The sequence below is a fragment of the Mobula birostris genome, chromosome 32 (genome assembly GCF_030028105.1).
Source record: "Mobula birostris isolate sMobBir1 chromosome 32, sMobBir1.hap1, whole genome shotgun sequence".
NCBI lineage: Eukaryota > Metazoa > Chordata > Chondrichthyes > Myliobatiformes > Myliobatidae > Mobula > Mobula birostris.
Genome location: NC_092401.1, coordinates 26,992,420 through 27,016,295, shown reverse-complemented (window position 1 = coordinate 27,016,295; position 23,876 = coordinate 26,992,420). Strand labels below are relative to the sequence as shown.

Sequence of the window (23,876 nt, the reverse complement as noted above, 5' to 3'; positions counted from 1 at the left end):
GAAGGTGATCTCTTAACTTCACAATTTTCCTCAACGTAGCCCTTGCATCTTATTGTCTTTGTAATCGTAACGTTATATTCTGCATTCTGTTATTGCTTTTTCATTTATGATATATCAATATACTTATGTTTTGATATGATGGAATGTAAAACAATCTTTCAAGTTCCAAGGGAGCAAAGGTGGCAAGGGTTTTAAACCATAAGACTATAAGATCAGAACTGGGCCATTTGGCCCATCAAGTCAGCTCTGTCATTCCATCTTGGCAGATTTATTATCTCTCTCAACCCCATTCTCCTGCCTTCTCTCTGTAACCTTTGATGCCCTGTCTGATCAAGAACCTGTCAATCAGGTGGCCATCCGTCGGTCAATATCAACCATTGATGCTGCATCCTAGCTGTCTACGTTGTTGGTGCCGCACAGTCTGTGGCTGACGAGACCAATGCGAGAGTGAAAAAGTCTGTTACAAAGATCTCAGTACTGCTGGAGCAGCAGCGTTCCTTTCTGCCTATTTGTCTTCTGCTGCTTTCAGGAACTTTTTGTCGCCTGACTGGCTGTTTCAGGGTGCTTCTCTACCTGGTGCGGTTGGCTGCAAGTTCCTCTCTGGTCTCAGTGTTGATATCCAACACCTTCACCTCCCACTTGCAGACATCCTTGTGGAGCAGTTGCAGGCGGCGAATTGTTTTCTTGCCTGAAGCCAGCTCACGTAGAGGATGTGTTTTGGGATGTGGCCATCCTGCATGCAGCAGACATGGTCCAGCCACTGCCTGAGCAAGGTGTACACACTAGGGAGTCCAGCACGAGAGAGAACCTCAGCATTGGTTACTCTGTCTCTCTAGGAGATGACAAAGATGTGACGAAGTGGAAGGTGTGAGCACTCTCTCATGCCTAGTGTATGTTGTCCATCTCTCACTGTCATACAGCAGTGTGCTGGGAACACAAGCATTGTACACTACCATCTTTGTTTTGACTGAGAGTTTAGAGTTTTCCCAGTCTTGTAAGGCAGGCAAGAATTGTTTAGCCTTCCTGATGCATTTGCCAATTTCTTACTGACGATGGACTCCAAGTATGTGAAGTGATGGACAACATCCAGTTTGTCATTATCAATGGTAGTGACTGGTGGTGCCTCCACGTCTTGTCCCAAGATGTTTGTCTTTATCAGGCTGATAGTCAGACCTCATTCCTTGCAGGCCTGGGAGAAACGATCCATCAAGCTCTGAATGGGCTGCAGAGTGTGAGTTGCAACTACTGCATTGTCAACAAACAGCACATTTCTCATGGTAGCCTCACCCACTTTGGTTTTGGCTCTAAGATGGGTGAAGATGAAAAGCCTTCAATCTGATCTAGTGTGGAGGTAGATCCCCTCTCTTGCAGTGGCAAGTGCTTGCCTAAGGAGAATGGCAAAGAAGATCCCGAAGAGTGTTGGGACAAGAACACAGCCTTGTTCGACACCGTTGCTTATGTCAAAGGGCTCCAAAGAGCTGCTGTTGTGCTGCACAGTCCTCTTTATGTTGTTGTGGAAGGATTTGATCTTGATGAGCAGCCTACCTCAGAGAGGATCTGAAAGAGTCTGTCGCTGCTGACCAAGTCAAATACATTGGTGAGATCAATAAACACAACATAGAGGGGCTTCTTTTCTTCTCTGTACTTCTCCTGGAGTTGCTGGAGAGTGAAAATTATGTCTGCAGTTGACCTTCTGGCACGGTTCTGGCACGGACACTATTTTGTGACTCCGGTAGACACATACAGCCAACTTCTGTAGGTGGACCAAGAAGACTCGGGCAAAGAGTTTGTCCAGTGCCTTCCCTGAGGCAAAACTGCTGATTGCCTTTCTGAGCTTCTCTAGTGTCAGCTCTGCATCCAGTTATTCCGTTGTCAGCAGGCACTCAATGGTGTTCAGGGCTGATGACAGTGTTCACTCTGGAGTCGAGGTCAGAATAATGTTCTTCCCATCTCTCCATCTGTTTGCCCCTGTCTATGTTTACATCTCTATTGATGGATTTGAGGGGAGCCATCTTGCTCTGAAAGGGGCCAAGGGCTTTCTAGATGTCATCAAACATAGTCTTGATATTGCCTGAGTGCTGTGGTCTGGATGTCTTCAGTAAGTTATATCTAGTACTCATTAGTAAAGAGCCTGGCAGTCTGCTAAACTTTATTCTAGCAACCCTGAGGGTCTATAGGCTCCTCACAGTTGGCCAATGCTTACATTTGGCTAGTGCAGTAGATTTGGCTTCAATGATGGGGGGTTTATCTCATTGGATTTGACTTCAAACCAGTCATTTGCTTTTGAAGTTTTCTTCCCAAAGGTAACTAAGATTGTGCTGTCGATAGTATTCTGCAGAAGTTCCCATTTCTCGGTGATAGGGTTTCCAGGCTGCCAGGCACTCATTCTTTCTCAAAGGACTCAGCAAACCGCCCCAGTAGGTCTGAGTGAGACATTTTGCTGATGTCAGTGCAAGGATTCCCTTCTTGTTTAGCACAATGGAATTTCTTTGACTGCAATCTAATCTTGCAACACACCAGTGAGTGGTCTGTATCACAGCCTGCACTACAGTAGGGATGTGTTAAAAGCACACTGCCAAGGAAGGATCACCTGACCAGGATGAAGTCTAGCTGGTGCCAGTGTCTGGAGTGAGGGTGTCCCCAGAAAACCTTATGATGAAACTTGGTCTGGAAGTATGAGTTTGTGATACGTAGATTAGGAGAACAAGATGTTCCTTGCTGGGGGTATTCCTGATGGTGTCCGCAAAATCTCATAAAACTCATCATTTGCCTCAAATGTGGAGCACAGCGTGGGAGCATGCTCACAGGCAAGATTAACTGGACCTTTGGTGTTGTTGAGGCGAGGCATAAGAAATCATTCAGATACATTGTTGCCTGGTTCCACCATCTTCAGTGATGTGTTCCTCACCGCATAGCCCTCTCCATGCTCTCTGGGCTTGTCAGGGCCCTCCTCATGCCAGGTCTCATGCAGCAAAAGATGTAGCCTTTCGCCTTTGCTGTGCCCAGATCAGCTAGACACATCCCCTGGGGGCTGGCTGTCTACACATGAACTCTCTTGTTGGTCAGAGTCCACCATGGATGTTGCATCCGAGCTCGCTAGGTATGCAAGCCAGGGCAGTACGATATGGAGAGTTAGCTGTTGCCCGTGCAACAGGCTCCCCCTCTCCACGCAGCTAGTGAATGCGAAGAAGTAGAAGAGACCGGTACAGTTTTGCACCACTGGTGCTGCAGGAGATGCCAGTCAGCATTGAACTCAACATGGGACTGCCTCAGGGACTCCAGCTCCATATTTTTCCTTGGGGTTTACTCCTGAAGCCTTCCCCATAGATGGGTATAGCCGCAAGGCAGTGGAGGTTTGAGATTAGCATTTTCCTTCTCCTGAATGAGTTTCCAACCATGCCTAATGAACCTCATCTGCCTGAAGTGATTGGTTTCCAGGCACCAGCCACCGGCCTTTACCCCTTCTCCTGTCAGTAGAAACAATTCATTTGGGCTTTGCAGCTAAGCCACACATGGAGGCAAGGAGGTAGCCTTGTTTGTCAGCTGCTGTTGTTACGTCTGTGGTACTGGGAAGCCGGGTGACCGTGAATAGCACACACGAGAGACGGAGAGGTAAGGAAAAAGCATGCAGTTGTTTATATTGCTTGTAAGTCTTCTAATCAGAATGCCCTGTCACATTACTTTCAGTATGTAACACACAGGAAGCTTCACAGAAATGCATAAGGGTCAAAATATACATGAATATATAACATAACCCTATCCCCTTACTTTAACGGTTCCCCTCCTTACCATACACAGAACGGCTGCTGAACTATTAACATTCAATGGAATTATCATCAAATTTAACCAACAACAAAAAGCACTTTTTTTCTAAACTAGGGAAAGAGGGTAGACTTCTCTAGTCCCAGACATAACCCTGGGGATTATTCTGCCTCGTGTGCTGTGGGTTAATCACTAAACTCGAGATTCAATCCATCTGGAGGCCGCCTGTTCCGGTGAGAGTACCAACGACCAGGGGATGATGTTAAAGTCACTTTATCTCTTCACTTGGGTACTGCATTGTCACTGGGGGGCACCTCAGAAAGCACAGGTAATGGGGAAGCAGAGGCTGTTTCATTGTCTCAGAATCCTGTCCCATTTCTACAACTGGATCTGGATTGGTCATTTTCTGTTGGTTTTCAGTTGCCTCAGAAGTGGGCAACAGCTGATCAACATGTCTTCTCCAGATGTTGTGGTCACTAGTTTCCACCGTGTATGACACAGGACCAGTTTGTGCCACCACTGTCACAGGTATCCACTTTGTCCCAGAGATGTAGTTCTGGGCAAGTACTCTCTCTCCGGTTGTGACGTTTCTGTAATATGCATTGGCACGTCTCTGGTTGGATTTTCTGTTCATTTAGCACAATCTGCTTTGTGTTTGGGGGTCTAAGCAGGTCAAGACTGGTGTGAAGGCATCTTTTCATCAGTGCAGTGGCTGAGTGGCTGGAGCTGTTTTGGTGGTGGCATGAGATGTGTTGTGTGTCAACAAGAAATGACTGAGATGCTGATTGAGGGACCCACTACCCACTGAAGTTTTGAGGACTTGTTTCATTGTTAGTACGAATCATCCAGCAAGGCCATTTAAAGCCAGATGATATGGCACTGACTTGATGTGCTAAATAACATTTGATTCCATAAATGCCTTGAACTCTTCAAACAGGAGTTGAGGAACTCCAAAATCACTGATGTCTTGGAGGTTATCAGGGAGGCCAGTCATCATTAGTTTTAGTACTGGTCTCTTTAGTTGCGTTGCTTGCCTCGTGCAGCATTGTTAGTCTGTAGTTGAGATAATACTGAATCCCCATGCACCCAATCAGGAAAGCAGACCTTGGCTGGGCAGCATCTTTTTGCCTGGGGCTGCCCAACTTAAGATGAACAGTAGCTGTCCAGTGAGATGCAAGAATCTCTCCCACAGTCAGAAGCAAACCCTGGTGCCACATTCTACCTCAGTCGAGCATAGTGCCTTATAATTAGCAAGTATGGCATCCTGTTTGTGGCTTGCATACTGGCTTGAGTATCGACTTTGCCTTGCGGCATCAACACTATTCAGGTGAGGACACTCTTGCTTCACCTCATGATAAGAACCTATCAACTTCCACTTTAAATATACCCAACCACTTGGCCTCCACAGCCGTCTGTGGCAATGAAATCGATAGTTGCTCCACCCTCTGGATAAATAAATTCCTCCTCATCTCTGTCTTAAGGGAATATCCATGTATTCTGAGGCTGTACCCTCTGGTTCTAGACTCCCCCTTATAGAAACCATCCTCTCCACATCCACTCTATCTAAGTCTTTCATTGTTCAATAGGTTTCAATGAGATTGCCCCCCTCCATTCTACTGAACTCCAGTGAGTACAGGCCCAGGGACATCAAACGCACCTCATACATTAAATGTTTCATTCCCAGAATCATTCTTGTGAACCTTTCCAATATGAGCACATAATGTGCCGTAGCTGCTGACAATACTCCAAGTGTGGTCTGACCAATGCCTTTTAAAGCCTCAGCTGAGTTTTGGTTCATATGGATAATCAAGAGTTACGACGAACAGGCGGGAATTGAGCTGAGTCCAAAACCAGGTCATTCATGATCCCGTTTAATGGTGGAGATAGCTAGTCCTTAAGGTACCCTCTGCCCAGATTTCACACCTTTACTTGCCACTACTGTTTCCCACCTCAGCATCCCCACCACCTTACAGAGGAACTTTTGTAATTTGCCATTTATTGTGCCAGTTTGATGAGGTTTCTAAGAAGGGATATAGAACATAGCAAAGTGCAGGCCCTTCAGTCCATGAAGCTGTGCTTTGCTGGTTATCCGTTGTAACTAAACAATGGCAGGAGACCTGTGCAGAAAGTTTTTTTTAAGTGGAAAAGCCATTGCACTGGGGCAATTCCATTCTCTTGAGCTTGGAAGTCCGGGTCCACTGGTACAAGTAGTTATCACAAACTTGGTTGCAGTAGATGACTATTTCTTCTGTATTATGTCATGCCCTTCACTCTCCATAAGTGTTGCAGAACCACCTTTCTGGCCATTGGATCCCACTGTTGATCTAATCCACCCAGCCCACCAGAGCTGGCTTCACATGCTAGGACAGGCACGTCCCTATCTCATTGGAGTATGAGGCTCACTAGCTACCTTACCTGGTTCAGCCCATCTGTCCAAGCGGCATACCAGGGTGTGGCCACTGTCACTTACATATGGCGACTTGGAGCCACAGGTGAGAGCCTGGTGGGGCCCAAAGGTTAGTGAGTTGTCCCAGAGTGGACACGACAAGGTGCTACTCCTCCCTAGACTCCCTATACACTCCAGAATCCATCCTAAATAGCCCTTCATTTTTCTTTCATCCATGTGCCTATCTAGGAGCTTCTTAAGTGTCCCTGATATATCTGTCTCTCTGGCAGGGCACTCCACGCACCCACTCTCTGTGTAAAGAAATTTCCTCTCACGTCCCCCTGTACTTTCCTTCTTTCCACCCTTACATGTTCCACTTTTCCTTCCATCTTTGTGTCATGTGGATTAATATGCATCTCTGTACATTTCTGGTAAGAAGCTCACAGACAGAACATCAGATTTTTAAAGGTTAGCTTTATTTGTTGCATGCACATTGAAACACTGAAACATAAAAATTCCTTACAGACAGCATCAAATTGAGCCCTGATCTGTAGTGCTATAAAGCGTTATGCTAACCACCATGCTACTACGACACCCCAGGTGACCCCTGCATTGCGGGAAAGTTATGTTCCAAGAAAACGGCCTGTATCACCATTTATCATAATGTGAAAACATATCCACTACAAGAAATGGAAGTGAAATAAAGTAAATTTTGTGTTTATTTATTTACTTCTTTTTTTGCGTTCCGTGAGAACTCATTTTATTCCACATCCCAAACGTTTGGGCAGTGATTTGTTAATTTTACAACAATGGAGTTTCACAAAATGGATGGCCAAACTGTAGGGGTTCCCCTGTGTGTGGAACCTAATCATAGAGAGCTCAGTAACAATGACAGGGAGTGTTGAAGACCGGGAAGAATGGAATGGGTTGTTGTGCTTATAACATAGGGCTTTATTTGACTGTTTCATTTTGGGACATTTTTAGTCAAAGTCAAAGTAAATTTTGAAGTGATTGTTGGGTTGATTTTTAATTAAAAATTGCCATAACTATGATGCAGGCAGTATGGATTTTTGTGAGCTAATCACATTGTCAAAGTCAAAGTCCAAGTAAATTTATTATCAAAGTATAGATTTGTTACCATATACTAATTTGACATTCATTTTCTTGCAGGCATTTACAGTAAAAGAAATATAATAGAATTCATTAAAAACTATACATAAATAAATACTGACAAACAAACCATTTGCAAAAGAAGAAAATAGTGCAAATATAAAACAAGTAATACTGAGAACCTGAGTTGTAGAGTCCTTGAAAGTGAGCCTGTAGGTTGTGGAATCAGTTCAGATTTAAGTTATCCATGCTGGTTCGGGAGCCTGATGGTTGAGGGTAATAACTGTTCCTGAACCTGGTACTGTACCTCCTGCCCGATGTTATATTTAAATAATTTAGATGATAGAATTGGCCCTGTTGCCAAGTTTGCAGATGATACAAAGATTGGTGGAGGGCAGGTAGTATTGAGAAAACAGGTAGGATGCAGAAAGACTTAAAACAGATTAGAAGAATGGGCAAGAAATTGGCAAATGAAATACAATGTTGGAAAATGCATGGTCATGCACTTTGGTAGCAGAAATAAATGTGTAGACTATTTTCTAAACGGGAAGAAAATCCTGGAATCTGAGATGCAGAGGGACTTGGAAGTCCTTGTGCAGAACACTCTGAAGGTTAACTTGCAGGTTGAGTCGGTGGTGAGGAAGGCAAATGCCATGTTAGCATTCATTTCAAGAGGTCTAGAATACAAGAGCAAGGATGTGATACTGAGGCTTTATAAGGCACTGGTCAGGCCTCACCTTGGGTATTGTGAACAGTTTTGGGCCCCTCATCTTAAAAGAGATGTGCTGGCATTGGAGACGGTCCAGAGGAAGTTCACAAGGATGATTCTAGGAATGAAAGGGTTATCATGCATTTGATGGGTCTGTACTCGCTGGAATTCAGAAGGATGAGGGGGGATCTCATTGAAACCTTTCGAATGTTGAAAGGCGTAGGCAGAGTAGATGTGAAATGGCTGTTTCCCATGGTGGGAGAGTCTAGGACAAGACGGCACAGCCTCAGGATAGAGGGGTGCCCTTTCAAAACAGAGATGCGGAAAAAATTCTTTAGCCAAAGGGTGGTGAATTTGTGGAAGTTGTTGCCACATGCAGCCATGGAGGCCAGGTTGTTGGGTATATTTAAGGCAGAGATTGATAGGTTCTTGATTGAACATGGCATCAAAGGTTACGGGGAGAAGGCCAGGAACTGGAGTTGAGGAGGAGGTAAAAGTAGTATCAGCCATGATTGAATGGTGGAGCAGACTCGATGGGCCAGATGGTCTAATTCTGCTCCTATGTGTTATGGTCTTATGGTTAGTAGTTAGTAGTGAGCAGAGAGCATAACCTAGATGGTGTGAGTCCCTGAGGTTAGATACTGCTTTCTTGTGGCAGCACTCCATATAAATGTGATCAATGGTGGGGAGGTCTTTGCCTGTGGGGGACTGGCTGTATTAACCACTCTCTGTAGATGTTTCCATTTTTAATCAGTGTTCTGCAAAATCGGTTAATTTTGGCTGTTTGCTTGCATCAGAATTTTTTCTCTATAATTACAATTGAGGAATGGTTTCACCAGCTGATGGGATCTGCTTGTGCACCAATTTTGTGAACTACACATTGAGATTCTTCTGTGATTTGACATCTTATTTCCATGATTTTAGTGGAATACATATGCAGGGGACTTGCATTTGTTAGAGGAGTTAGCAGATTTCACAATTCATGCTGTTGTTTTATTGAAGTATGTATAGGAGGGAAAGCAAGTTTACATTACAATCTGACAACAAAGGGATTTAGCACCTAAAGCAATCCCCATTAACTGAGGCTTTCACTAGCTGGAGAGTTGCAAACAAAAAGGGATGTAGCAGCGAAATAAGAAACTGTTCAGTTAAAATTATTTGCCTGCCCTTGTTTTATGTATGGTTTTTGTAGATTCTATTGTATTGTTTTTATTTCTCCTGTAAATGAATCTTAGGGTATCATATGGTAACATACATTACATGTATTTTGATAATAAATGTACATTGAACTTTGACTTATTTCAAATTTCGGTTTAAGTTTGTTATCACTCAGTGGCCACTTTATTAAGTACACCTGTACACCTGTTCATGAATGCAAATATCTAAGCAGCCAGTCATGTGGCAGCAACTCAATGCATAAAAGCACGTAGACATTGTCAAGAGGTTCAGTTGTTGTTCAGACAAAACATTAGAATGGGGAAGAAATGTGATCTAAGTGACTTTGACCATGAGATGATTGTTGGTGCCAGATGGGGTGGTTTGAGTATCTCAGAAACTGCTGATCACCTGGGGTTTGCACACACAATGGTCTCTAGTATTTACAGAGAATGGTGCAAAAAACAAAAAACAGTGAGCAACAGTTCTGTGGGTGAAAATGCCTTGTTAATGGAAGAGATCAGAGGAGAATGGCCAGACTGCTTCAAGCTGGCAAGAAGTACCTAATAAAGTGGCCACTAAGTTTATAAGCAGGGTATACAGTAGCAGGAAGGAGTTTAAGAATGAAATTAGGAGAGCCAGAAGGGGCCATGAGAAGGCCTTGGCGAACAGGATTAAGGAAAACACCAAGGCATTCTACAAGTATGTGAAGAGCAAGAGGATGAGACATGAGAGAATAGGACCAACCAAGTGTGACAGTGGAAAGGTGTGTATGGAACCGGAGGAGAGGGCAGAGGTACATAATGAATACTTTGCTTCAGTATTCACTACGGAAAAGGATCTGGAGATTGTAGTGATGACTTGCAGCGGACTGAAAAGCTTGAGCATGTAAATATTAAGGAAGATGATGTGCTGGAGCTTTCGGAAAGCATCAAGTTGGATAAGTCACCGGGACCTGACGGGATGTACCCCAGGCTACTGTTAGAAGTGAGGGAGGAGATTGCTGAGCCTCTGGCGATAATCTTTGCATCATCAATGAGAACGGGAGAGGTTCCAGAGGATTGGAGGGTTGCAGGTGGATGTTGTTCCCTTATTCAAGAAAAGGAGTAGGGATAGCCCAGGAAATTATAGACCAGTGAGTCTTACTTCAGTGATTAGTAAGCTGATGAAGAAGATCCTGAGAGGCAGGATTTATGAACATTTGGAGAGACATAATATGATTAGGAATAGTCAACATGGCTTTGTCAAAGGCAGGTGGTGTCTTATGAGCCTGATTGAATTTTCTGAGGATGTGACTAAACACATTGATGAAGGTAGAGCTGTAGATGTAGTGTATATGGATTTCAGCAAGGCATTTGATAAGATACCCCATGCAAGGCTTATTGAGAAAGTAAGGAGGCATGGGATCCAAGGAGACATTGCTTTGTGGATCCAGAACTGGCTTGCCCACAGAAGGCAAAGAGTGGTTATAGACGGGTCATAGTCTGCATGGCGGCCAGTGACCAGTGGTGTGTTCTGGGACTCCTACTCTTTGTGATTTTTATAAATGACTTGGATGAGGAAATGGCAGGATGGGTTAGTAAATTTGCTGACGACACAAAGGTTGGGGGCGTTGTGGATCGTGTGGAGGGCTGTCAGAGGTTACAGTGGGATATTGATAAGATGCAAAACTGGGCTGAGAAGTGGCAGATGGAGTTCAACCCAGACAAGTGTGAGGCGGTTCATTTTGGTAGGTCAAATATGATGGCAGAATATAGCATTAATGGCAAGACTCTTGACAGTGTGGAGGATCAGAGGGATCTTGGGGTCCGAGTCCATAGGACACTTAAAGCCGGTTGATTCTGTGGTTAAGAAGGCATACGGTGCATTGGCCTTCATCAACCGTGGGATTGAGTTTAAGAGCCAAGAGGTAATGTTGCAGCTATATAGGACCCTGGTGAGACCCCACTTGGAGTACTCTGCTCAATTCTGGTCACCTCACTACAGGAAGGATGTGGAAACCATAGAAAGGGTGCAGAGGAGATTTACAAGGATGTTGCCTGGATTGGGGAGCATGCCTTATGAGAATAGGTTGAGTGAACTCGACCTTTTCTCCTTGGAGTGACAGAGGATGAGAGGTGACCTGATAGAGGTGTATAAGATGATGAGAGGCATTGATAGTGTGGATAGTCAGAGGCTTTTTCCCAGGGCTGAAATGGCTAGCACGAGAGGGCACAGTTTTAAGGTGCTTGGGAGTAGATACAGAGGAGATGTCAGGGGTAAATTTTTTACACAGAGTGGCGAGTGCATGGAATGGGCTGCCAGCGGTGGTGGTGGAGGCAGAAACAATAGGGTCTTTTAAGAGACTCCTGGACAGGTACATGGTGCTTAGAAAAATAGAGGGCTATGGGTAAGCCTAGGTAGTTCTAAGGTAAGGACATGTTTGGCACAGATTTGTGGGCCGGAGGGCCTGTATTGTGTTTCTATAAATATCATTAAAGTTCACTGAACAGTTCTCCTTGGAGAAGCGGTGTATCTCTGGAATTTTCTGCCCGCGAGAGCGGTGGGGGCTGGATCACTGGATATATTTATGGTGGGGGTGGCTAAATATTTGAAAGATCAAGACACTGAGGGTTGCGTGAAACATATGGAAAAGAGCCATGATACAATAGCCATGATCACAATGAATGTTAGGGCAGGCTTGGCAGAGGGGGGGGCCAAGCGGCCTACTCCTGCTCTGATTTTCATGTGTTGTTATGAGGTGTACAAGTGGAACAGTTCCTGGTCCTGAACATTCTCCCTGTGACCACGTGGGGTTCCCCCAGTGCTCTGGGTTCTTCCATCATCCCGAAGACATGGGTTAATGGTAGGTTAGTGGCTATTGTAAATTGCCTCCAGTGTGTGGGTGACTGGTAGACTCTACGAGGGTAATAAAAAGTGGGACTAACGTAGAATTCATGTAAACGTGTGGCTGACAGTCTCACATGGTTTAGAAAGAATATGAAATATACAACTTTGTAGTAAGGCACACAAAATGCTGGAGGAACTCAACAAGTCAGGCAGCATCTATGAAGGGAGTAAGGTCCCCTTCTTCTTCCCCCTTTCTTTCCAGTCCTGAAGTAAGGTCTTGGGCCAAATTGTCAACTGTTTACTTCCCTCCATTGATGCTGCCAAACTTGCTTCATATTGTGTGTGTTACTCAAAATTTCCTGCAACTGCAGAATCTCTTATGTTTATGAAAAATAATCAGGATATGACTGCACTGGAGAGGGTGCAGAGGAGATTTACCAGCAGTAGCCTCAAGATTCAAGTTTATTTCTCATGCATACATCAAAACATACAATAAAATGTGCCGTTTTCATTATTGACCAACACATCTGAGGGTATGCTGGGGACTGTTCACAAGAGTCCAGCACCAGTACAGCCTGCCCACAATGCTCGGCAGAACATCACGGAACATAACAAGCAAACAACAACAACAAAAACAAGCCTTGTTCCTCCCTCCCTCCCAGGAACATACACAGTCCTTTAACCCCAGGACAGGTCTTCATCCTCCAGCATCCAGTGGGCATGGACTCAGGCCGGCAGACACTGCTCTTCGACTTCCCCAGACGCCTCACAGAGATTTGCAGAGTCGAAGGGAACACTATAGTTATCAGGAGAGGCCGATGGGTTGGTAGGCTGATAGGCCGCAGTAAATTCCCTCTAGTGTTTAGGAGGGGGTAGAATCCGGGGGGAATTGCTGGGAATGTTGGGGAGAATAAAACGGGATTCTTACAGGATTAGTGAGAAAAGGTTAATGATATTTGAGTTCAGCACAAACTGTGTTTGGTTATAACAGTGACAGAATGAAAGAGCGGAAACAGGCCCTTCAGCCCAACCAGTTCATGCTGATCATCCAGTTTAGTCCCGTTTGCCTGCATTTTTCCCACTAAATCTTTATTCTGAAAAACTGATATAAATTCTAACTCTAATTCTAATTCTGACCATTCACTAACAGCTGGTATTTTAATAAACTATATCTTTCACAATTTTTTTTTACTATATAAAACTAAAACTTGGTTCAAACCAAAGATTTTTACTCCTGCTTCTCACCAGGAAATAACTAAGTTAAATGAAAAATGTAATAGTAAGTTTTAACAGCTCTGGGTCTCAGGCACACCTCAAGGATGAGTGCTTGTCCCACTGGTCTACCCTCTCTACACTCTTACCTGTGGCACTAGGCGTAGTTCAAATGCTATCTATAAATTCATAGATGATCCCACTATTGTTGGCAGAATTTGAGATGGTGATGAGGAGACATACAGGAGTGAGATGGACTGGCAAGTTGAATGGTGTCACAACAACCTTGCACTCAACATCAGCAGGACCCAGGAATTAATTATGGACTTCAGGAAGGGGAAGTTGGGAGAACACACACAAGTCCTCACTGAGAGGTCAGCAAAGGAAAGGGTGAGCAGCTTCAGGGTCCGGGGTATCAATACCATCCTGGATCCAACATATTTATGTAATCACTAAGAAGGCACATCAGCAGCTATATTTCATTGGGAGTTTGAGGAAACTTAGTATGTCACCAAAGACTCTGACAAATTACTACAGATGCACTACGGAGAGCATTCTGATTGGTTGCATCACCGTCTGGTATGGAGGTGTCAAGGCACAGGGTCAGAAGAGGCTTTAGAACATTGAAGATTCAGCCAGCTCCATCATGGGCACAACCCTCCCCACCATCGAGGACATCTTCCCAAAGGCAGTGCCCCAAGAAGGTGGCATCCAGCACTAAGATCTCTCATCACCCAGGACATGCCCTCTTCTCATTACTACTATCTGGGGGGGGGGGGTACAGGTACCCGAAGACACAAACCTAATGTTTTATTTATTAATTTATTTAGAGGTACAACACAGTGATAGGCTCTTCCAACCCAATTACACCCATCTGACATATTAACCTTCTAGCCTGTACACCTTTGGAATGTGTTCGGAACAGCTTCTTCCCCTCAGCCATCAGAGTTCTGAACAATCTGTGGACACATGAACACTACCTCACTATTCCTCTTTTCTAATATTCATTTATTTATTTTTATTGAAACATAGTACTTTGTTACGTCTGCACTGTACTAGTGCCACAAAACAACAAATTTCATGATTTATACCAGTGACAATAAGCCTGATTGGTATTCTGATTCTGAAGAGATTGTACATAGTTTACGACATCAATCAATGATGTCTCAGTCATTTTGTTACCCACTAGATTATATCCCACAATCTATTATACTACACTTAAGTCATTTATATTTCAGAAATAATGTGACTGCATTGGATCACATTGTAATAAAATTTGCAAACACTATTTCTTATATAACATAAAGCAGATCATTTTGATTTCCTTTACAAAGTTCTGTTCTTACTTCTGTTTGAGTGAGGGAGGGCGGGATGATGAATTACTAGTGTCTGTGAGAAATAGAATTATTCAGGGGTGTTTTTTTGTTGTACTGAGCACAGAGGACAGAACATTACCAGAAAGATGTGGGGACTGTGGAGAGGATGCAGAAGAGGTTCGCCAGGATGCTACCTGGATTACAGGGAACGTGCTCTAAGGAAAGATCGGACAGTTCTCCTTAGAGTATCGGACGCTGAGTGAAGACTGATGGTGGCTTTTAAGATTATGAGGGGTATAGATAAGGTAGACAGTCAGAATCTTTACCCCAGAGCACAAAAGCTTTTAAAGTGAGTAGGAAATACTTAAAGGTAATTTCGGGGCTTTTTTTTTACATAGATGCATGGTATCACCAAATGAATTTCGATTCCTACCACAACGCTGCGTGACTGTGTGGGTTTCCTCCGGGTGCTCCAGTTCTTTTCCCCAACATTCCAGAGACATATGGATTAGTATTGGTGAGTTGTGGGGACTGGAAGCATGGAGACACTTGCAGCCTGTCCAGAACCATCCTCACTGATTTTATTTGATGAAAATGATGCACTTCACCATAGGTTTATATGTTTTCATGTACATGTGACAAATAAAGCGAATCTCTCTTGTTCTGACAGGAGCTTAGTAACAGTGTCTTCACTGCCCTCAAAGGTAGAGAGTTCCAAAAATGTTCCAACCATTGAGTAAAAAAATCCTAAATGGCTTACCCCTTGTTATTTATTTAGAGAAACCATGTGGAAAAGGCCCTTCCAGCCCTTCATGCTGCACTGCCCAGCAATCCCCGGTTTTACCCTAGCCTAATCACTGGATAATTTACAATGACCAATTGACCTACTAACCAGTACACCTTTGGACTGTGAGAGGAAACTGGAGCACCCTGAGGAAACCCACGCATTTCACAGGGAAGACGTATAAACTCATCACAGAGGATGCCAGGATTGAAGTCCGAATTCCGACGTGCCGAGCTGTAATAGTGTCCTGCTAACCACTATGCTACCATGACGTCCGGTTTTGACATTGATAATCCATCATTCTATAGAAAAGTTCCTTACAGTGAGAACGTAGAACATGGACCCTTCGACCCACTATGTGGTGCCAACCCTTTAATCTACTCAAAGATCAATTTCACCCTTCTCTCCCACAAAGCCCTCCATTTTTATTTCAACCCTGTACCTATCAAGAGCCTCTTATATCTTCCTAATGTATCTACCTCGCCCACCACACCTAGCAGGGCATCTCATTCTCCCACCACTGTCTGTGTAGAAGTTCTATCTTGACATCACCCCCCCCATACTTTCCTTCAATCGCCTTAACATTTTGCCTCTTGGGAAAAGGCACTGGCTGTCCACTCTATCTCTGAATCCTAACTTATACAGTACACTCCTACAAAATCTCTTTTCATCCTCAAGGTCTAAAAGATTGTTGTCTCTAAATTCAGAGGAGAAAGCTGAATCCTGTTTCTGACATATAAATGCTAGCAGGCTCAAACTTCACTCAGGTCTATATTGCCATCTAGAACAGTAGACATGTCAATGTCATAGTTACAGTAGCTTATATTTAAATAAGAGTCATAAAGTTGTACAGCACTGCCTTCAGCCCATCATCTCCATGTCAATTTTTATTCCCATCTACACCAATCCCACATGTCTCATTAGGATCTCAAAGTGACATCACGTACCACCAAGCTCAAGGACAGCTTCTATCCTGCTGCTATAAGTCGTCTGAATGTATGATAAGATGGAGTCTTGACCTCACAATCTACCTCATCGTTATCTACTCGCACTGCACTTCCTCTGTAACTGGAATACTTCATTCTGCATTCTGTTATTGATTTCCTGTTGTACTCCGGCAATCACCTGTATGGATGGCATGCAAAAAACCTATCCATAATTCTCCTGGCACCCACTTACATTAAAGGACGTTTTTCGGTGGGCAAGGAGGCCAATGAATCCTTGTGTCATTTTGACCAGGAATCAATGGATTAGTCAGCCACGCAGAATCAGACTCAAAATCAAGTTTATTATCACTGACATACATGATGAAAAAGGCTTCAGCCTGAAATAAGACTATTTATTCCTCTCCCGATATACTGCCCGGGGTCTTTAACTATGCTGGCTGCTTTACTGAGGCAGCGAGAAACACAGACAGAGTCCACAGAGGCAAAGCTGGTTCCTGCGATGTGCAGACTTCAGCAGTCTAAGGTATGCACCTGCTTTGGTAATACCGGTGCCTAAGAAGAACGTGTTAACCTGCCTCAATGATTATCATCTAGTCGCATTTAGACCCACTGGGATGAAGTGCTTTGAGAGTTGGTGATGAAACATATCAACTCCTGCCTGAGAGGCGACTGAACTTGGATCCACCCCAATTTGCCTACCTTCACAACAGGTCAAAAGCAGACGCCATTTCATTCACTCTTCACTCAACCCTAGAACATTAGACTGTGAAGAATCAAGATGCTCTTCATTGACTACAACTCGACATTCTATACTATCATCCTCTCAAAACTAATGAATAAGCTTTAAGTCATAGGCCTCAATACCCTCCTGGCACAAAAGGATCCCTGACGTCCTCACTTACAGACCCCAGTCTACTCGGATTGGCAACAACACCTCCTCCACAATCTCCATCAGCATGGGTGCACCACAAGGCTGTGTGCTTCGCCCCCTGCTCTACTCACTTTAGACTTACGACTGTGAAGCTAAGCACGGCTCTAATGCCATATTCAGCTTTACTGATGACATCACTGTCGTACACCGAATCAAAGGTGGTGATGAGTCAGGTTATAGGAGGGAGGTTGAAAAATCTTACTGAGTTGTGCTATAACACCAGCCTCTCACTCAATGTCAGCAAAGCCAAGGAGCTGGTTATCGACTTGAGGAAGAGGGAAGCAGAGGTTCACGAGTCAGTCCTCACTGGGGCATCAGAGGTGCAGAGGCTCAGCAACATTCAATTCCTCAGGGTTATCATCTCACAGGATCTGCCCTAGGACCAGCTCATCCATACCAAGCAAGCAAGCACAACAGCGCCCCTACTTTCTCAGAAGTTTATGAAGATTTGGCATGACATCCGAAATTTTATAGATATGTTGTGGAGAGTACATTGCCTGGTTTGGAAACACCAAAGCCCTTGAATGGAAAAGCCTACAAAAAGAATTGGAATATGGCACAGTTCATCACCGGTAAAGCCTGCACAAACATTGAGCACACTCAGTTGTGTAGCTGAGAGTAGTACCTTAAACTTTCAAATCTAAACTCGATGGTTATTTCAACACACTACGTGAATAGGAATTTGGCAAGCTTTGTGGGCCAAATGACCCGTTCTTGTCAAAACCTTTCTAACATTCTAATCCACATGGAGCATTGTCGCAGGAAAGCAGCCGCCATCATCAAGGACCCCCATCGTCCAGCCCGTCGTCCTTTCTCACTGTTGCCATCAGGAAGCAGGTACAGGAGCCTCAGGACCCACATCACCAGGTTTGGAAACAGTTAATACCCCTCAACCATCAGACTATTGAATCAAAGGGGATAACTTCACTCGTCCCATCACTGAATTTTTCCCGTAACCTACAGACTCACATTTAACGACTCTTCATCTCACGTTCTCGATATTTATTGAGTTTTTATGTATTATTCCTTTTATTTCTTTTTTTTCTTTTTGTATTTGCAGAGTTGGTTGTCTTTTGCGTATTAGTTGTTTCCTGATCCTGTTGTGTGCAGATTTTCATTGTGTTTCTTGGACTTACTGTGAATGCCCACAAGAAAATGAATCTCGGGTTTGTACTGTATATGATTACATATACATACTTTGATAGTCAATTTACTTTGAACTTTAAGTGATGAACTGTGTTCTCAACTCTGCAGTTTCTTGCGATCACGGGCAGAGCAGCTGCTATATCAAACCGTGATGCAGCTGGACAGGATGTGCATCGATAAAAATTGGTGAGGATCAGTTTGACTCAGTGAATCAGATACATTCCGGGTGAACTGGAGCACAGGCAGCCAAAACATAAATTTGATCGACCAAAAGTGATTTGTACTTGCTGACTGGATTATGTCTCTGCACATGGCACAATAATTTTTGTGAGATTGTCATGGCAACATAGCACTCTAAAAATGGAGCAAAAATAGCATCACTAAATTTCCAGAATTTTTTTCGAACATAGCTGAAGGCAGGATACTGGAGGGAAAAAAAATCGATTCAAAAATCTTTGTTTCCAGTGTTCAACAATATACGCACTTTCTAAAATACAGTACGTCATCTGTAAACTGGAGAGGTCCATGCATTTTTCCCAAACAAGGATGCAGCCCTTCATACACCATTAGAACATGTACTACTGCACAGTACAGGCCATTCATACAGTGGTGCCAACTTTTAACCTACTCTAACTTCAATCTAATCCTTCCTTTTTACATAGGCCTCCGTCGTCTTGTCATCCATGTGCCCATCTAAGAGTATCTTAAATGTCACTAGTGTATCTGCCTCTACCAGAACCCTGACACCCACCATTCTCTGCATTAAAAACTCCCTCTGACATTCCCCCTATACTTCCCTCCAATCACCTTTAAATTATACCCCTTGTTTTAGTCAGTTCCATCCTGGGAAAAGGTCTCTAGCTATCCACTCGATCTATGCCCTTTTATCAGTTTGTACACCTCTATCAAGTCTCCTCTCATCCTCCTTTACTTCAAAGAGAAAAGTCCTTGCTTGCTCAGCCTACCCTCAAACGACACGCTTTCTAATCCAGGCAGCATCCTGGTAAATCTCCTGTAAACCTTCTCTAAAACCTCCGCATCCTTCCTTTAATGAGGTGACCAGAACTGAACACAATATTCCAAGTATGTTCTAACCAGGGTTTTATAGAGCTGCAACATTATCTCACGGCTCTTGAACTCAGTCCCCCAATTAATGAAGGCCAACACACCTTCGTAAGAACCTTATCAACTTGCACAGCAACTTTGAAAGGTCACTGGGCATGGCCATTATTGATCTAGTTCTGGTCAATTCTCACACTGCCCATTCCTGTTACAGAGGAAGAGCTGAAACAGATAGTAATCGGGCTGACATTGTCAGACTTGGACTCATTAGTGCTTCCTTCCTCACTGACCTCCTACCTTTCAGCATCCTGCACTCTGCCCTCCCATCACTCTCACATATGTTCACCCTAGCTGTCCATCCTAACTAGAGTCCTGCTTCCCAATCATCAAGTAAATTAGATCCTGCTGTTCCATGCTGACCTAGATGTCCAACTAAGCCAGTCCCATTTGCCTGTGTTTGGCCCATAGCCCTCAAAACCTTTTCTGTCAAAGTGTCTTTTAATTGTTGTTAATGTACTGACAGGAGAGATTTCAATAAGCTTGAAAGAGTGTGGAGAAAATTTACAAAGATGTTGTTGGGACTTGAGGATCAGAGTTGCAGAGAAAATGTCAATAGGTTAGAACACTATTCCCTGCGGCATAGGAAAATGAGGTGACATCTTAAGGAGGCAGTCAAAATTATGAGGGGCATAGACAGAAAGAATACATGCAGACTTTTTCCCTTCAGCTTGGATGAGACTAGAATGAGAGGTCAAAGGTTTAGGGTGAAATATTCAAGGGGAATCTGAGGGAAAACTTCCACACTCAGAGGGTGGTATAAGTGGGGAACGAACTGCCAACAGATGTGGTAGATGCAGGTTCGTCTGTAACATTTAAGACAAATTTGCATAGTTACATGGATGAGAGGGGTATGGAGGTATATGGTTCGGGTGCAGGTCGATGGGACTGGATAGAAGATGAGTTCAGCATGGACTAAATAAGCCAAAGGGCTTGTTTCCGTGCTGTAGTGCTCTATGAATCTATGACTCAACCACTTTCCCTGGCAGTTAATTCCATGTACTGACTACTCTGTGGGTGAAAAAGATGCCCCTCAGATCCCTATTAAATCTGCCCCCTTTTACCTTAATCCCCAAGGCCTGAGCTGACCAGATGGGCTAGTGAAGTGGATCATTGAAATGTCAAGTCCTCCACATTCCCTCCAAGCCACACACTGCATTCCCACAAGCCATTCCCTCAGCCATATGTACTGACTGACATACAGTGAAAAACTTGTCTTGCATATCATCAATACAGATTATTTCATTACAGTAGTGATTTGAAGCAGGAAAAGTAAAACAATAAGAGAATGCGTAACAGAGTGCTACCATTACAGGGGAAGTGCAGTGCAGGTTAAACAATAAGTTGCAAGGCCATAACAAGATAGACTGAGAGCTCAAGAGCTCACATTTACTATATAAGAGGTCCGTTCAAGAGTGGACGTGGCGAGGATATTTCCTGGGCTGGGGGAATCTAGGACCAGCTGACACAGTGCCAGAGATGAGGAAGAATTCTTTGATGAATCTATGGAATTCATTCCCACAAGTTGCTCGTGCTTTCAGAGTTTTGAATCTTCTGCCTAATGGGAGAGAGGAGAAGAGAAAATGACCAAGGTGGAGAGGCCTAGATTATGGTGGCTGTAGGATCTACAGCCAGAGCTGATGGGGGAGAGGCTGGTGTGTATGATGGACTGGGCTGTGCCCACAACTCTTTGAAGTATCTTATAGTCTTGGGTAGTGCAGTTACCATATCAAGGCATAATGAATCTGGATAAGATGTTTTATTGTGCGTCTGTAAAATTGGTGACGGTCAAAGAAGATATTCTGAATTTCCTTCAACTTTGAGGAGATTTTTCTCGATGACAACTTGAGATAGGCAAGAAAAGCCAGAGTTGCCCATAAGAGAAGTTCCTATAAAAGAACAGGGAAGTCCTCAATTGATACAGAGGATTTATGAGACCATTGTACTGACTGCCAATAGATTCTTTCTCTTTATTATTCCTATTGGGACATAAGTACCTTCTTCCTTCTCTCTGTAGGTCAGAGCTTAGGATACGGTTTCGTAAACTATGTGGATCCAAATGACGCCGACAAAGCCATCAACACTTTAAATGGACTCAAGCTACAGACTAAAACTATCAAGGTAAGCATGAACCAAAATATGAACTGTTTATTCATCTCCATACATCCAGCCTGACCAGCTGAGTTCCTCCATCATTTTGTGTGTGTGCCAAGGCAAGCATGGAATTGGCACAGACTTGGCTCCATGTACATTCCAGCTGTAATAAGCAGATGGAGAAGGGCAGGGTGACAGGTTGAAGGGAAGAACATCCTCTGAAAAGTAAACCTTGGTCTGGGCATGATGGGCTGAATGGCCTGTGATATAAACACTGAGATTTCTATGTGTTTTCCTGTTATTTCTCCATTATGTTTGCCTGTGTCACCAGCCCACAGTGGGGGGGTTGGGTTAGAAAAAAATATTTGTTTGTGACTCATCCCAAGCAGTCACCTCTCCTCTCTCGCCAATCCACATCACACTTCTAAGCACCACACATCAAAGTTGCTGGTGAATGCAGCAGGCCAGGCAGCATCTCTAGAAAGAGGTACAGTCGACGTTTCAGACCGAGACCCTTCGTCAGGACTAACTGAAGGAAGAGTTAGTAAGAGATTTGAAAGTGGGAGGGGGAGATCCAAATTCTTTCAAATCTCTTACTAACTCTTCCTTCAGTTAGTCCTGACGAAGGGTCTCGGCCTGAAACGTCGACTGTACCTCTTCCTAGAGATGCTGCCTGGCCTGCTGCATTCACCAGCAACTTTGATGTGTGGTGCTTGAATTTCCAGCATCTGCAGAATTCCAGTTGTTTACACTTCTAAACACCCCTGCTTTCTTTCTCCTTTCCATCTTCCTCACCCACCACCCCCACCCCTGCCTCCATGGCCCACATTCATCCCCATGGTCCTACCGTTCTACCTCCTTCTTACCTATCACCCATCTACTCCTCATCAGTTCTCCCACTGCCTACCTCCCAACCTCGCAGTTCCTGCAGCTCCCAAACCTTGCCACTGCCTCCCAGGTTCCCACTTTCCTCAGCTCGACTACCACCCCAAACCCAATCATCCCCACCCACCATTTCCCCATTTGAAGATTAAAGATTATTTGTCACACGTACGGTACGTCGAAACATTACTGTGAAATGCGACAGTTTGTGTTGATTACCAACACGGTCCAAGGATGTGCTAGAGAACAACCCGCGAGTGTCGCCATGCTTCCTGTGTTAACAGAGCATGCCCACAACTTACTAACCCTAACCCAGTATGCCTTCGGAGTGTGGCAGGAAACTGGGGCACCCGAACAGTCACATATGAACTCCATACAGACAGTGGTGGGAATTGGACCCAGAGTGCTGGTACTCTAAAGTGTTACACAAACTGCTACACTATCAGGATGCTCTCTACGCTGCAATGACACCATCTACACTCTGTGCTACCTGTTCTGATGGAGTACTGGCCACTGTCAGACAGAATGAGAAAGGGCTCACATTTCCATGGCAACGTGGTGATGTATGTCAGGTAGGAAATGATAATGCAGACACAGGAGACTACAGATGCTGGAATTCAGAGCAGCACAAAAGGCGATGAAGGAATTCGGTAAGTTAGGTGGCATCTGTGGAGAGAAACGGACAGCTGACATTTCAGGTCGAGACCCTTCATCAGGACCAGACAGGAAGGTGGGGGCAGAAACTGGAATAAAAAGGGAGTGGGTGGAAAGTGGAAGGAGCACAAGCTGGTAGGGGAGAGCTGATAAAGGGTCTTGGCCAGAAACATCCCCTCCGTAGACGCTGCCTGACCCATTGAGCTCCTCCAGCATTTAGTGTAGGTTGTTCTAGATATCCAGCATCGGCAGAATCTCCTGTGTGTCGGGGATAGGTGAGACTAGATGAGGGGGGAAGGTAGGTGGGTGGGGAAGGGGGGACAAAGTGAGAAGCTGGGAGGGAGTAATTAGAACAGGTAAAAGGCTGAAGGAGGAGGAATTTGCTGCCTGACCCACTGAGTTCCTCCAGCGCTTGGTGTGCGTTGCTCCAGAACAGAAACCCTTGGCAAGAGCCAACAATTTTCATGTCAAAGACACGGAGAGTGTGCACTTACAATAGAATTACATAAAAAGCTATGACAACGGACCTGACAAATAAGTCACACTGGCTTCTATTTATAACACGGCGATGGAAGATTCTGGGTTGTGCTATTTTGAGAGAATTGAAAGCAATGCTGCAGATATTCAGCGAGCTGTCACAGCAACTCTATTCCAGTGCCGGCTGCTCCAGAGTTTGCTGCATAATTATTTACACTCAGTGGCCACATTATTAGGTACCTGCTGTACCTAATAAAGTTGTGAATGAGTGTACATTGTAGTCTTCTGCTGCTGTAGCCCATCCACTTCAAGGTTCGACATGTTGTGCATTCAGAGATGCTCTTCAGCACACCACTGTTATAA

General features: G+C 44.3%; 1 protein-coding gene across 8 annotated transcripts in view; it reads left to right on the top strand.

Moving 5' to 3' along the window:
• elavl3 (ELAV like neuron-specific RNA binding protein 3) overlaps nt 1–23,876 on the top strand; it is a 64,100-nt gene that overhangs the window by 7,874 nt on the left and 32,350 nt on the right. For 6 of the 8 annotated variants that reach the window (XM_072248541.1, XM_072248539.1, XM_072248540.1 and 3 more), the window contains one exon: nt 21,424–21,527. In XM_072248541.1, the coding sequence (XP_072104642.1) occupies nt 21,424–21,527 (104 nt within the window). Of the gene's footprint in view, nt 1–5,970; nt 5,988–8,568; nt 8,586–9,357; nt 9,366–12,507; nt 12,520–21,423; nt 21,528–23,876 lie in introns of all 8 variants that reach the window. The other 2 variants (XM_072248542.1, XM_072248543.1) reach the window with 2 other exon arrangements.